The 15504-nt window shown below is 43.2% G+C and overlaps 2 protein-coding genes across 2 annotated transcripts in view; one reads left to right on the top strand and one right to left on the bottom strand.

Moving 5' to 3' along the window:
• The first annotated feature begins 1352 nt into the window (after nucleotides 1–1352).
• The window catches only part of nt5dc1 (5'-nucleotidase domain containing 1), a 94471-nt gene continuing 80319 nt past the window's right edge, over nucleotides 1353–15504 (top strand). Inside the window, exons 1-6 of the mRNA XM_083933746.1 lie at nucleotides 1353–1640; nucleotides 3192–3283; nucleotides 5415–5486; nucleotides 5599–5708; nucleotides 5812–5891; nucleotides 5982–6063. Of these exons, the coding sequence (XP_083789872.1) occupies nucleotides 1548–1640; nucleotides 3192–3283; nucleotides 5415–5486; nucleotides 5599–5708; nucleotides 5812–5891; nucleotides 5982–6063 (529 nt within the window). The 5' untranslated portion in view covers nucleotides 1353–1547. The remainder of the gene's footprint in view (nucleotides 1641–3191; nucleotides 3284–5414; nucleotides 5487–5598; nucleotides 5709–5811; nucleotides 5892–5981; nucleotides 6064–15504) is intronic.
• Nucleotides 6171–12102, bottom strand: col10a1b (collagen, type X, alpha 1b). The gene is made up of 3 exons (XM_083933684.1): nucleotides 11974–12102; nucleotides 11401–11533; nucleotides 6171–8635 (listed from the first exon to the last, which is right to left on the bottom strand). The coding sequence occupies exons 2-3, from the start codon at nucleotides 11516–11518 to the stop codon at nucleotides 6780–6782; spliced, it is 1974 nt and encodes a 657-aa protein (XP_083789810.1). The 5' UTR covers nucleotides 11519–11533; nucleotides 11974–12102; the 3' UTR covers nucleotides 6171–6779.

Genomic DNA, 15504 nt, shown 5'->3' with positions numbered 1-15504 from the left:
TTTGAGCCGTGAGGGTCGGTGGTTTACAGTCTATGAGCATGGGACTGTGTGAATATTAGTTTAAATCAGACATCAGAAATGCTGCCTGCACTTCACCCCTTCATCTTTAGCATTTCTCTGATAAAAAATAAAGGATGCATTCACCAAAATTGCCACAAATCTTTTCCGTGTTATTTCCCGCAGAGCAGACCCTCCAGTTTTTGGTTCTTAGGTTCAAAGATAACAGAAAAAACACAGATAAAAAGTACGGCAGACCACGTCAGGTTCAACCCATTTTGATGAGCTTTTGAGACTTTGGCTCCCTGACTATACAGACTAGAATGTTTTTTGTACAAGGTTTAATGATGCTGTGAAAACAGCCTGTTTAACATGGGGGTCAATGAGAAACTGCTCTATTGTACACACTACTCAGGGAACTGCAGTTTTTAATTCAATTTAATTTTATTTTATTTATAGTGCCAAATCATAACAAAAGTTATCTCGGGACACTTTACAGAGTAGGTAAAGCCCACACTCTATGACTTATTTATGATTTACATAGACCCAACAAGCACTTTTAGCATTCCTTATTGGATCAACCAGGAAGTCACTGTGGTGGGAGCTTGGGCATAACATTTCCCAGCACAAATAGCTGACCAATCAGAGCACAGAGCCTGCCAGAAGCCCGCAGCAATGGGCTGTTTTCAAAGATCAAAGCATGTAAACCTATTGTAGCTGACTCGAAAAATACAAATATGACCCTGACAACTAGCATCATTGGGCATCTTTAAGTAATAATTGGGCATAGGCACAGTTATGTGAACCTAAGTAAAGGTTATGGGATATGGTTTGTAAAGTTCATGCCATAGCAAAGATCATAGAAAGAACTCTCTGCCAACAATTTATACTGTGGGGGCAACAACAAATATTTAGGCTTGCCAGTGTTTAAAATGCAATGACAATAAAGCATCTGATCTAAATCAACATAGTTTACCTTTAAGACAACACAGGGTTCATTAAAACTTGTTAACATGTTCTAGTAGAAACCAAATACAGGTGTGAACCTGGAAATTAGTACAATGGGTCTCCTTTAAATGCGCGCGCACACACATTCAATACAGTCAATCCAGTAGAATCAGCCAGTAGCTGGTGTTTGCCTCGGAGCCTCTAAGCAGTGTTATCCAGCCCTGCATTACGGAATGCGCTTTCTAAATTCATGTTGCGCATAGTGCTACGGTATTGTTGTGTACACCCGGAAGCACTGCACGCTCCCGCACTCGCCTCTCTGCCGCCTTCTTCTGGCACACACGAGTTTCACTCCGGGTTCCATATGGGCAACTTATTGACGTTAAGCGTTCGCCGATGACCGACTCTTGTTCACGACAGCGGCTTCGGTGAATTGTGTTCGCTGTGCCGTAAGCGGAGGCTCAGCAGCGCGTGTCCAGAGCGCAGTGTCGCTGTCAGCCCGTGACATTGACTCATCAGTGAGGTGCTGCTGTGCACAAGTTAAGTGTCAACGGTAACCGGGCCGGAGCGCTGTCCCTGCACTTCCCTCAGCGTCTGCTACAATGAGCGAATACTTCAGCTTGTCGGACGGTGATGTTATCGGTTTCGACCTGGACCACACGCTCTGCCGCTACCATCTGAAGGAGACCTCCAGGGTGAGTGTGAGTGAGTGAGTGTGAGTGTGTGTGCGTGTGTGTGCGCGCGCGCAGCTAGCTTCGATACATAATCATACGGTGGCCGTGTCGCTTCCTTCCGCAACACATCTGGATTAAAAATAGCACGGAGCCGCTCCACGGTCACTTGTCAATTCTATCTCTGCCTGTACGGTTACATTGTGTTGGAAAAGCCGTTTGCTGTGGGGATGGAGAGACGTGTACAAGGCGATGCGAGGCTCCTGATGCTGCAGTCACTCTGCGTGAGTCACAGGTCGGACGTCGGCGGTGATGATGCGTCTTTGAATCTCTGAGGCCTTTTGGCAACAGCAGCAGCAGCAACAGCAGTAACAGCAGTAATAGCAGCAGCAGTAACAGCAGTAACAGCAGCAGCAGTAACAGCAGCAGCAGTAACAGCAGCAGCAGTAACAGCAGCAGCAGTAACAGCATCTCATAAAGCATGTGCTGTGTTAGAATCACCGCAGACGGTACTGTACAGCGTACAGCTGGATTCTGAGGGACAAAACCGAAATGACTGCTGAATCCCATCCAATCATGATGGCCCGGTGCATCAGGCCTGGAGTTCAGTGATGCTATCTTGTCCCCAGCATGTCACATGCAGGTGTAATGATCCTGTCATTGCAGAAGCCTAGAGAGAAAAAGTGTTTTTTAATCAAAGATCCTGTCCCTTATGCAGATGCAGTCATGCAAAAGCCGTCTCTTTTTATCCAGTGTGTATTACACACCAATGTATATTGCATATTAGAGCTGGACAACATGGCCAACATCTTCTATCCCAATTAAGGTCATTTCACATATTGATAACAACACTTCTCAGGATATAGCATGTTTTCTGGTAATTCAATACATAAATAGTCAGAAATAACCACAAGTCTATTTCTGTATACTCCTGTGTGAATTAAACACTTAAAAGTTAAATATGTAGAATCTTTTTAAAAGCTTTATTTAAAAAAAATACAGGGAAGTATTGCTTTTTACATAAAAAATAGATTTAGTCTGAATTATATTTATTAAACATTTTTTGACGGGTTTGACAATGACTTTCTTTCCCGTTGTGTTTCCATGGTAACAGCCAATAGCGTTGAGTGTTGATGGTTGCCAGGGTTGTCTGTTCTTGGGTGCAGCTACTATAGGCTGGCACTGGGTGAAATGGAGTTTTCCAATCCTGCAGCTGCTTCGGAGCCTCAGTGAAAGGGGAGTTATTTGTCCCAGCAGCTGAGTGAGCGGAGACGGGCAACAACCAGAGTCACAATAGGCCAAGCATTCACTCCATGGACTGAGAGAAAGGAGGGAAACGCCATTTAAACGCACGCCCAAATGGCTACATTTCTCCTTGATCGCTAACATCACTTTCATCTTAACTTAGCTGGAACGGCTAATGCTAACGGCTAACGCTAACGCTAACTGTCAGTCAACACATAGTATTTGTAATTCATTGTTGTCGTCATTTGCATTATGACTGTGCCACTCGTTCTGGTCAGTGATGGTATTATTTATATATAAAGTGATGTTTTTTCCCCTTTGTTTCTGCAGCTGATCTATGAGAGCTTTGCCAGGTATCTGGTGGAGCATAAAGGCTATGACAAGGACCTGCTGAACCTGACCCCTGCTACCTGGGATTTCTGGTGAGTCGGCAACAGCAGCAGTTTCCTCAGTTTAGAAGGAGACACAAAAATACAGTATGACTGTGACTGACGTTTACCTCTGAGGAGAAGTGAGGGCCAGAGGCTAGCTGTCACTCAAGACACTCCCCTAATTATTCATAAACTTTAACCTCCAATAAAATAAAAGCCTGGTACAAAATAAATCACCCCCCTCAGTGTTGTCATGGGGATATGACCTGAACATACAGACTAGAATGTTCTTTTGTCCCAGGCCTTAAACAGGTTTAATGATGCTGTGTAAACGGCCTGTTTAACATGGGGGTCAATGAGAAACTGCTCTGTTATGAAATCTGTCCCTAGTGGACACTCTGAGAACTGCAGTTTTGGCACTTCCTGATTGGATCAGGTGTTGCGGTGCTGGGGGCTTGAGTGAACAACGATGGTCAATCCAGAGGTGGATAGCACCCACAATGCATTGCAGTTATGCATTTGGTGCAAGAGGATACATTCATAGGTAGGTGGCAGAAATTGGTGTAAAACTCATCATGAAAAAACTTCACTATCTGACATGCTGTTTAGTTTCAGTTTTTCTATAAATAATATCTTATTATAAGTCTGTATTCTTACATGTGTGCTGTTCGCCTAATTAGCAGATAGCCTCTAAAGAAAGTTTCATTGATAGCTTAATATTTAACTGAAAAATGACTTGTTACAGTAAATATTTAGCGTACTTAGTTTATATACATAAACTTGACTTGTGGTTTCTTCTTCAACATTATCTCTAAACGCATGGAAAAAAATGCTATTTTGCAATATATCATAGCAAGTGATGTTGCAGTATAGTGATTATAATCATGATACAGATCACAAACAGAAGTTTCTGAAACAAAGAAGGGTCTAGCTATTTAACACGTGCCGACCATGCTGACGTATTGCAATCATACGTAGATGAATCCTTAATGATAAAAACGATGATCGATACCGTACAATGTCATAATGAAGCTGAGTCACTGGGACATCTGCTGGGAATTTGGGGGAGTTTCTCTTCTCGGGAGAGTCGTTGTTACACTTTGGAACACAATGTTCTACAGGGGACGGTGACTGAAATTGATGAAAAGTACTTTGAATTTATTGAATGAGTCTAAAGGTATTTGCTATTTGGGAAGAAGCCGTACAGCGCTAAACCTACAAATGGCGGTCAATCCATGATAGTTTGGGCTGAAGTGAACGAGGGCAGGTGCGTTCCATCCCCCTGCCTTAATTTCCCTCAGCTCTTCAAGGGGCCTTTGTGTGATGTGTGCTGATAATACCAAGGGCTGAGGGGAAGTGAAGGAGGGTATGTTGAACAACTAATGAAACGCAGCAATGGAGTCTGACTAGGATATGAGGATATAAGAACCAACTGTTAAACGAGTAAAATAACAGTTTTGGTCACTTTCTATGAACACTTTTGAGTGAAGATAAAACACAAAGGGCCCTTGTGTTACATAAAGAACATAGAGTATAAGAAAGATGAAACATTGTAGCGTGGGGTTTTAAGGCCGGTACTGATCTAGATATTTGAGAGTGGATGATTATGTATAAGCAGATTGTCTTTTTTTTAGTCCTTTAGATATATATTTTTTAAATTGTGACCATAATATGTGCGGAGTGGGAAACTTGTCATGTACATGTCTATGTATCAGTGTCACGGTTCCTTAATCAACTCAAACAGACTTTGGCTTCAATTCCTTGTTACTTATAGGCCAATGTATGAAGTGATATATCAGAAATGATATGAGTAGATTTTATTTATCATCAAAAAAATAATTAAAGGAAAACTTATTTCCATTTTATCATAAATCAATGATTATATGTACTTATATATATATTTATATAATATATATATATATATATAAGAAAGAGTGAAGAATATTTGCTAATCAAGAAGGTGTACTTTACAACACAATGTTGGAGTTGGAGGAAGGACTCGGCCCCCCCAAAATATGCTCAAATATGTGTATTTATGAGTCAACAACAAGCAAAACAGGCTTAAAATAATGTAAATAATGTCTCTTCTCTTCACCCCTCGGGTTTGAAAGCAGTGATGATCTGGATTCCTGTCTGTATACTGTATATATTGTAGTTCTAATATTCTGACTTTTGTGTCCAGTTTTAAAGGACTAGTGGTGGATCTGGAGGATGGAAACCTTGTGAAGCTTGCTGAAGATGGGACCGTCTTGCGGTAATTGATCCGCCTCCCCAAACATCTCTTCAGTCCCTTTGTCAAAGTCGTCATTGCTTTCATTGACCTTTAAAGTAAGATAACCGAAATGTTTTATTCCTTGGTTGATTAGAGCGACACATGGGTCAAATGACCTCAGCACAGAAGACCTCATCAAGCATTATGGTCCAAAAAGGGAGTGGAAGCACTTTAACAGCCTCAATACCTCTTTCACAAGATCAGGTATGATGTTTATATGCATTTTTTAATGCATTATTACAGAGATGTATGCGGTTGGCTCTTTAGTAGGCTAAAGGTTCATTGACTTTTATTTTGGCCTTTGCAGCAAATTACTATTTCTATGATAACTACTTTGATCTACCTGGGGCTCTCCTCTGCGGAAGAGTTGTGGACATGTTGCATAAGGTAATATTTGATAAGGTATGGTTTCAAATGAATGGTTGAGATTTCCATGTGGATACATATTAAATTGTAACCTTATGTTTTTGTGAACAGCGAGGAAATGAGGTGAATTCCGACTTTTGGAAAGACATGGTTGCTGCTATTGACCACAATTACAACACATCTGCATTCAAAGGTAGGCCTTTTATTCCAAGCCAGCACACATTTTAGTTCATTATTTCTAATGTCTTCTTGTTAAGTACCCATGCTGTAAATAAAAACACCACACATACAATACACAGGAAGTTTTTCTTTTTCAATCTAGAACTTTTATTCTGTGTTTTGGTCAGTAAGTGATACATAACGAAACACATTCAATGGAACATAGTTATTTTGAAAAGAAATGCAGTTTGAATTTCTCAACGTGTTGTTTTGCTGATCACAGTGCTTGTGAGAATATGCTGATCTCTAATAACATATAGTACAATAGCTTTGTGTCTTTTGTATGTATATTACAGGACAATTCTTAAACAACAGACATTAATTAAAAAAACACAAATAAAAGATGTGCTGTAAATGTTACAGGCAATTGTAAAGCACCACTTAAGATATCTTCCAATGTTGTTCCATGTTTCCTAAAATTGCAAAGGCACAGATGGTGAACTGGGGAAAGGGATCAATTTTAACCATATATTTTAGTTTATTACTCAGTATTAATACCTTTGTCAACTGACCTTTTCTCATTGTAAAATTGGCAGTTGAAATTACATATATTTCTATATATATAGATATATATATATATATCTATATATCTATACATATACAATCTCAATTTAGAATTGTACAAACTGATCTATTTCTCTGAATAGTTCAATGTTTTGTAAGGTTTTGAGGTTACTTTGATTTGTGAAATCACGTTGAGGCAATCAAGAACCCAGAGAAAGAGCAGTGAACATTATCTGCTGCAAATATGCCATTACTCTCCTCATCGGGGACCTGGATATAGACTCTGTCACCTGGATGCAGCATAAGAACAGTACTGCCTGACATCTGATCCAGGAAGCCTTTGTTGTACTCATCATAGGTGAAAACCACTGGCTCTTCGTTTTTGTAGAGGGCTACCAATGCATTGGCACCATTGACATGCACATGATAGCTGAAATAGTAGAGGCCTGGGATCTGGCAGGTAAACACTCCACTGTGGGCATCATAATGGTGCTCACCATTGTACAGAACCTGGTTGAATTGAATAGGAGTTGCAGCTGGGGGGTAGGCGTTGGTCAGCACAGCACTGAAGGCAGACATGGGGGCTTTCATCATCTCATGAGACATCACAACCTCATGGGACTTGATTGGCATGCTCTTCTCATTGTGGTAGACCACCTCTCCTGGTGGGCCAGGTAAACCAGGAGAACCGGCTGGTCCTGGGTGACCATCTTGACCTCTGGGACCTGGAATTCCAGGTGGGCCTTGAGGACCAGAAACTCCCTTAGCTGTCATGCCAGCTGGGCCAGGTGAGCCTGGAAGACCTGGATGGCCTTTAAGTCCAGTAGGACCTGCTGGACCAGGGGGCCCATCTTGTCCCATGGGTCCTGGCCTGCCATTCTCACCACTTTTTCCTGGTCCTCCTGAAAGGCCTGTGTGTCCTTTTGGTCCTGGGGCACCATTTGCACCTGGGAGTCCTGGGGCACCAGTATGACCTTGTACACCCTTTTGACCTTGAGGACCATTATGCCCTGGAATACCTGACGGACCTACTGCCCCAGGGGTACCTGGTTTCCCAGTGAAACCCTGAGCTCCCTGTTCACCCTTGGTTCCCCTTGGGCCTGGTGCACCTACCATACCAGTGTCGCCTTTGGGTCCTTGTGGGCCTCCCTCACCCTGGAACCCTCTTGCACCCTGTGGACCAGCTGGGCCAATTGGACCAACAGCACCTGGCTGACCAGTATAACCAGTTGGGCCTGGCTCTCCTTTTTGACCAGTGGTTCCTGGAGTACCGGGGGCTCCTCTGCTACCTGGTATTCCAGGTTCCCCTGTTTTGCCAACACCTGGCATGCCAGGGGAGCCTGGCTGACCAGCTGGACCCTGTGGACCTTTAGAACCCATAGGTCCAGGCATACCTGGGGTACCATTCTGACCTGGTTTCCCTGATGCTCCTATGCCTGGAGCCCCAGTGTGACCCTTTGGTCCTTGCATGCCCATGGGGCCAGGAGCGCCATCTCTTCCTGGCACGCCACCCTTGCCAGGTTCTCCAGGATAGCCAGTGGCACCAGGTCTACCAACTCCAGGTTTACCAGGCATTCCTGATGGACCCATTGGTCCGATTGCACCTGGTGGTCCTTGAACCCCAGGAACTCCAATGCCTCTCTCTCCTTTAAGGCCAGGAAGACCGGGAATACCAGGATGTCCCTTCAAACCAGGCTCTCCTCTTGATCCCATTCCTCCAGGAATGCCAGCTGGTCCAGGTTTTCCAACAGAAGTAAGTCCAGCAGGTCCAGGTGTTCCAGGTGTACCAGGTGCACCTCTGGGACCCATTTGTCCATTTGCACCAGGTGCACCCTTCTCACCAGGGAAGCCAGGGCTACCTGGTTTTCCATGGCCACCCGGGGCACCAGGTTTACCTGCTTGGGAGTAGCCAGGGGGTCCAGGAGGTCCTGGTGGGCCTTGTGACCCAGCATATCCTTCGCCACTCTTTCCAGGAGGTCCAGATGGTCCCATTGGTCCTGGCTCACCTGGAGGACCTGGAGGACCTGACTGGCCTTTAACAGCTAGGGAATACATAAATAAAGACACATGCAATTTAATTATTTGGGCTATATGATTCACATGTCTCAGGTGTCTTTCTTAGATCAATTAGATTCATCATTAAAAATAACCGAATTATAGTTTCAAATGTAAAAAGGGCACTGCACAGTATTGGACATGATGATGTAGGTGAATATTTAAAATACACATACAAGCATAGAGCATTTAATACAGACATTAAACACACTCTGAGTGTGGAGTTGAAAAACTGAAATAGAGTGAGTATGATCAAGAAGTGACTTCATTTGAAGCATCTCTTGCCTTTTCAATGCATTACGTAAGACACTTTCTTGGTCGTTGAATAACCCTAGGTTTGGCATTTTACTACATATGACCACAACTTGACTTAAAACACTTTGATTGTAGGGCGGGTTGTGGGAACAGCATTTGATTTTTCCCAGGATACTCCTCTTAGCACCACTGGTCTGAGGTGATGTTCTCACCATGTGTCTGCTGGCGTGGGACCCAACACACTAGCTCCTGTGCATTTTAGTTTAATTTGCCCGCACTTTATTGCACCCCTTAATTTCCTGCACTGCCCATGGCCGTGAATGCATAGTTAGTGGTCTGCAACTTGTCAACATCACAGGGACGCATTTCCTGCCACATAGTGTATAGGTCATGGGCAAGGTCAAATGAGTGCATGTATATGCACTAAATTGTATACCCTCTGTTATTTCACTGGAGGTTATTGCTCACTAATCTGTGCTTTATTTCAACATCAACATAAGATTAACCCTATATACCCTATAAAACAAACGTGGTCTGCAACTTGTCAACATCACAGGGACGCATTTCCTGCCACATAGTGTATAGGTCATGGGCAAGGTCAAATGAGTGCATGTATATGCACAAATTGTATACCATCTGTTATTTCACTGGAGGTTTTTGCTCACTAATCTGTGCTTTATTTCAACGTCAACATAAGATTAACCCTATATACCCTATAAAACAAACGTGGCAGTGGAAACATTATTTTTTCTTACTCAATTTTATTTGACAGTAGACAGAGAGATCAGGAATAACATGAAACAAAGTCCCCCGGGCCGGACTCAAGGGGACTCCAGGTGTCTTAACCCCTAGGCCAGCAGGGAACCCAGTTGTTTTCTCTCTTGTTTGTCAGGATTTTATTTCAATCTAACAAAATGTTGCTATTTGATGTATCGCACAAGCTTGGTTAAAACTAATTTACATAGCACAAATATGAAATTAAACACATAATTTCATATAAAGTCACAATGGAAATGTGTGCATATTTATCTTTAACTTTTAAAGGGCATCCACAATTGAGTCAAAACTGCTAACATACTGCATTCCTTTTTACGTCATAATTCTGGACTTAGACTATCATTGCCTGTAAATGAATCAAATCCAATAGTGTTGGCCTCTCTTTTGAAATGGTGTTTGTAGAAGAAAATGCTTTGACAAGACTGTCATTTTCAAGCCACATAAGGCCGTGCCTTAAACCCCACAGTGGAGATTTCTGCCAGAACTGGACTTATTGGCTGCTAAGAACACCACAAACTGGAGGTGATGATACTGGCCGCACTAGCTGAACCACATATGACCTGTGAACACTGCAAAGTACTACTATGCTTATATTCAGTGTAGCACCTATATCCATTCTTGATTTCTTCAATAAACACCTCCTCAGTCAGAGTCTCACTCATTAGTCTTTATAGTGGAAAAAGTGTCTCTCGTATCTCAGCTACAGAGCAAAGCTACAGTAAATGGGCTGTGGTTTGTTTGTTACAGTAGATTTATGTGTTCAAACTTGTGAGATCGTTTCTATGCAGTCTGCTTTTTTTCCCTTTCTAATTATGTGGCAAGAATTTATTACCACAAAGCAGTTTGTTGGGGTGTGCCTGCAACGTGGTTACAGCATCTGTTTTGGAGATTTGTCAAATTTGGCCTCTTATTGTCGACCTTCTGTTTTATTTTTATGTTGAGGGACACAGTCAAACCACATCAGAACCTTCTCAAAAAGCAAACTGGAGAATTAAATTTGCAATTTTCAAATGCAGAATTTGACGCATTGTGAAGTTGGGATATAAAGTATTGTGGCATACATCATCCTAGTAGTTAAATCATGCGCGCTGCTTTGTTTTTTTTTATTACACATGCAAAAGTAACTGTTTCCTTTTTTAAACTTTTATTTATACAGGGCACAAGTGCTCTTTTACAGCTATACTCCACCTCACAGTTATAAACAGTTGTACACATTCACAGCAGTTCAGCCAGTTAATGAAGGAGGGTGGTGTTTTGGTAGCCTTATATACAGATGTGTATGAGCCAACTGATCTCACTGAAAGGTCAGGGTAGTGGTGGTGGTGATGATAATGATGATTAGGATAATGACTTGAATCTGCAGTCAGTTAGGGAATATGTCTTATTTGGAAATGCATCAGTTAAAGAACCTGACAAAGTTCACTTCTTTATCAGGGTTTTCAGATCAGCGGTTAAAGTTATAGTCTTTTTTCGATTTGACAGTGGGTCACAGTGACAGTTAAGTCATTCCAGGGGGAGAGATGAACAATGGGCTTGGCTGGAGTTTAATTATTATACTAAAGATAAGTAGTATGCTATCCCTGCTTATTTCCCCCAGTTAAATGTGAACCTTCTGTATTTAATTTCTGAATATCCCTTTAACACTAGAGTGTCATGATTGTTAGTAAAAATGTTAACACAAACAACCCTGGTGAGAAAAGACATGCAGTATGTGACTTACCCTGACTCTTTACGTTGTAGGGAGTCTTGCTCACTTTTGGCACATGGTAATACCTGTCAGCGGTCGCATCAGCCAAAGCTAGGAGGACGAGGAGGATGCTTGTTACCCTCAGGTCCATCTTGGGAAGCTAAACCTGCAAAGACAGAATCCATTTATGAGTAGAAGCATCCTTTCTCTCTTTGTCTCTCATGAATATCAGAAACCAAAAGACCATGTCAGATACAGAGGTTAGCACCTGTGCTGCTGCACTTCACTGACACTGACAGCCAAGATAGCTGCAAATAAATATTGGAATTTCTAAATCAACCAGATCATGTGTTTTTATCAGTTTTGCTGTCCTGATGTGAGCAGCTACTCTGAAAAGTATCTACTTTTAACACTCCCATTTAACCAAAACTTGTTGCAATAAAGAAACAACAACTCTCCCAGTGTAAACCCAGCCATAGCACATGTGTCATTACAATTGCAACACCATCAGTGCTTCACCAGCGACCCTCTGCCTCAGTGAGAGCCAGGCTGCAGCTGGGAATCCCCCATGCACTAACATGAAATTAGAAAAAAATGCCACCTTACCTGGAAGGTTTATGCTCCAGAGAAACAGTGGGAGGGTTGGGAGGCTGCTGTCCCGGCTCTATGCTGTTATATCCTTAGCTGTAGAGTCAGTCTGTCTGAGCGGCAGCTGCTTCCTCCTGGGGCACTGGGCTCAAGGTATTTATACCGAGCCAGTCTCCAGCATCATGGATGATCCACCTCGCGTGGAAGGCCCTCCCTTCTCTGATGTCATCTTTAATGACGGGTGCCATGTCCTGACAGGGAGGACCGTCACTCTGAAGTGACAGCCATCGCTCTCCACCCTCTGTCAGTCTCTTTAACTGGTTCTCTCTGTCTGTGTGGAGCAGCAGTCATAGGATTCCCCTCGAGTTCCCTTTGGGTGACATTTTCATATGTTCTTGATTTATCTCGTTTGGGTGATCTGCAGTTAAATTAGTGGTGCGTGGTTGTGCAGATCTTAAAATTAACATCCAGTAGTCAGTCATCCATACGCATTAATCACCATGTTTGCACTTTATGACAGATGAGTCAGGAGTGTCTGTCTTACTGTCCTTTTTTAGCCTGGATTTACATTTTTAACTGCACAAACACAGGTGTCTACTACTAAAAGCATGATGCTATTGACTTAATGGCTTGTGACAGACTTCTTTTCTGGAAAAGTAAAGACTGACAATATTTTCCTCCAGTCTGAAGACTCTATATTGGTGAAGCTGTGGTCAACTACATGTACCAGACAGTTATTTTCTGTCAGTGTTGATTCAATCTTAACTGACACTCTGCTTTTAACGGATGCTGGAAAGTTTGGGAATTCCTTTTTTATCTGAAAGTTCAGGGTTTGACAAACAGCAAGCAGGGGTTACCAAGTTCAAACTCACCACCGGCTTCATTTGTGTTCAGATCTAAAGTTCACATATAAAGCCTGTCATGATGCTAGCAGGTTAACGGCATGTGGTTTGCAGTGCAGCTTTAAGTCACCAGGAGGCAGAAGTGAGGTTTTGTCCTGAGCTTGCTACCTGCTTTATCCTCTGAGGAGCCTCTGGTCTGCAGTTGAGTTTCACTGAGCTGCAGCAGGAGAGGGAATACAGCTCCAGTTGTACTGGGCGGCTCACAGCTCTGATCTGAGCTCAGATTAAGGGTTTTAAAAGTCTCCAGCAAGTATTTCTTTCATACACCGAAGTAGTGAATAGAGCTGGAATGTTAAGTGGAATATCGTACTGTCTCTACACGGGACAGAGACATTGCTCTGTGTCATTCAGACATCAATATCAGAACATATTGTCTCAGTAATCATATCATAATGTGACCAGAATCAACTCTTATTTCGTGTGCGTGCGTGCGTGCGTGCGTGCGTGCGTGCGTGTGTGTGTGTGTGTTGTTGATAGATAAGAACACTGAGGTCAATCTACCATAACTTTAATCCACATCACATTAAACAGAAAGGGTGTGACGATGGCAGAGAATTTGGTGTGAAAGTGAAAAGGAAAAGTGCCTATTTGGCAATATTTTGGATTTAAACCCAATGCTTCTAAGGAACCTATTAATGTTAATGAGGCAGTCTGTAACTGTAAACTCCAAGATGCTTTGCAGCTGCAGCCCCGTCACAGTGGAAGCCCGACCAGAGAGGCAAGAGATCATCAGAAGTTTCTTTTAAAAGTTTTTAGTGGCCTCCGCCGTCATGAATTTATGTCCAAAATGAATCTGCTTCATGTTATTGACATGAAAAGCGACACAGTCGGTGTCCGTTCATCTTTTCTTTCCATGCCCTTATAAATGCAAAAATCCATAACCTTGTTTTGTATATTAAAGAGGTACTCACTAACTCACTCACTCATCTTCAACCTCTTATTTGGGATTGGGTCACGGGTTCAGCAGCTCCAACAGGGGACCCCAAACTTCCCTTTCCCGGGCCACATTAACCAGCTCTAACTGGGGGCTCCCGAGGCGTTCCCAGGCCAGTGTGGAGATCTAATCTCTCCACCTAGGGAGGCGCCCAGGGGGCATCCTTACCAGATGATCCTGAACAACCTCAACTGGCTCCTTTCAACGCAAAGGAGCAGCGGCTCTACTCCGAGTTCCTCACGGATGGCTGAACTTCTCCCCCTCTCTCTAAGCTCCAGCCACCCTCCTGAGAAAACCCATTTCGGCCGCTCGTACTCGCGACCTCGTTCTTTCAGTCCTGACCCAGCTTTCATGACCATAGGTGAGGGTAGGAACCAAGATTGACCGGTAGATCGAAAGCTTTGCCTTCCGTAGAGCGACTGCAGCACCGCCCCCTCTGCTCCGATTCTCCGGCCAAACTCACGCTCCATCTTCCCCTCACTCGTGAACATGATCCCAAGCAACTTGAACTCCTTCACTTGGAGTAAGGACTCATTCCCTACCTGGAGTAAGCAATCCACCGGTTTCCTGCTGAGAGCCATGGCCTCAGATTTAGAGGTGCTGATCCTCATCCCAGCCGTGCTGAAGGTCACTGACCGACGATGCCATCAGGACAACATTATCTGCAAAAAGCAGAGACAAGATCCTCAGCTCGCCGAACTGAAAACCTCCTCACCACGACTACGCCTCGATATCCTGTCCATGAAAATCACAAACAAAGAGGTACTGCACACTAAAATGTGTATTTTAAGCTGTAAATTATATGACTGTACTGTGAGGAAGCACATCAATAGCGATGTTAATATTATAATTTCTCACTAAATTTGTAAAACTCTGTATGTCATGGTTTGAAAATGGCCCCAACTGTTGACAGAGATGACTGGTTGAGACTAACCGATCAACATCCTCCCCTCTGAGCCAGGCCCCCAGGAAGTGCACCGAGCTTAGAAGCTAATTTGACATAAGTTGCGTTTACACTATGGTCGACTACCCTGAATGAGGCGGGTCTATTTCCAAAAATGCCCCTAATTTGCATGTGAGTCGCTCAGGAGGCCGTTTGACAGAGTAGAAAATGGCCCTATCAGAGAGCAGGGCCTCTTTTGTCCCCTGAGATTTACCCGGTTGCTGATTGGATGTAGCTCTCAGCAGGATGTGACGTGTGGTCGTACAGACGCCACAACAACACGATGAAGTAGAGCAGTCACCTTTATCCAGGGGTGTAGAAGAAAATGATCTGTGCACGGATTCTGAATTGAATTTCCGACCTGTGGTCCCCTCCATACCTCTCTCTCGTTCTTTCTTTCCCATTTACATACAAACGCACGCACGCACGCACGCACGCACGCACACACGCACGCACGCACGCACGCACATAGTGTTTTGATGAGAAAGAAGAGTTGATTCTGGTCATAAATATATCACAGAAGCTGGTATTAGTTTATTGCCAATATATCTGAATTAGGCATTAAGGGACATTATGATATGATTACTGAGATAATATGTTCTGATGTCAATGTCTGAACGCCACCATACTGCAGTGGGGTGACAGCCTGTCTGTCAACAAACACTTTAACAGCGCCTCAAATATTTAAGGTGCAGTTTTTCTTTCATGTTACTTGTAAATAAGTTGAGGAATCAAACTACAACTAATCTGTATTTCTCTTGAGGAAGAAC

This window comes from Echiichthys vipera (assembly GCF_963691815.1).
Source record: "Echiichthys vipera genome assembly, chromosome: 19".
In the NCBI taxonomy this organism is placed as follows: Eukaryota; Metazoa; Chordata; class Actinopteri; order Perciformes; family Trachinidae; genus Echiichthys; species Echiichthys vipera.
The sequence above is the reverse complement of the archived record's forward strand: the minus strand, read 5'-3'. Positions and strand labels throughout refer to the sequence as shown.

Excerpts from the sequence above, each read along its gene's own strand:
- col10a1b (XM_083933684.1), bottom strand. The coding sequence starts at position 11,518 with ATGGACCTGAGGGTAACAAGCATCCTCCTCGTCCTCCTAGCTTTGGCT. Across the intron at positions 8,636-11,400 it reads CTACAACGTAAAGAGTCAGG|CTGTTAAAGGCCAGTCAGGT; the intron begins GTAAGTCACATA and ends TGTATTCCCTAG.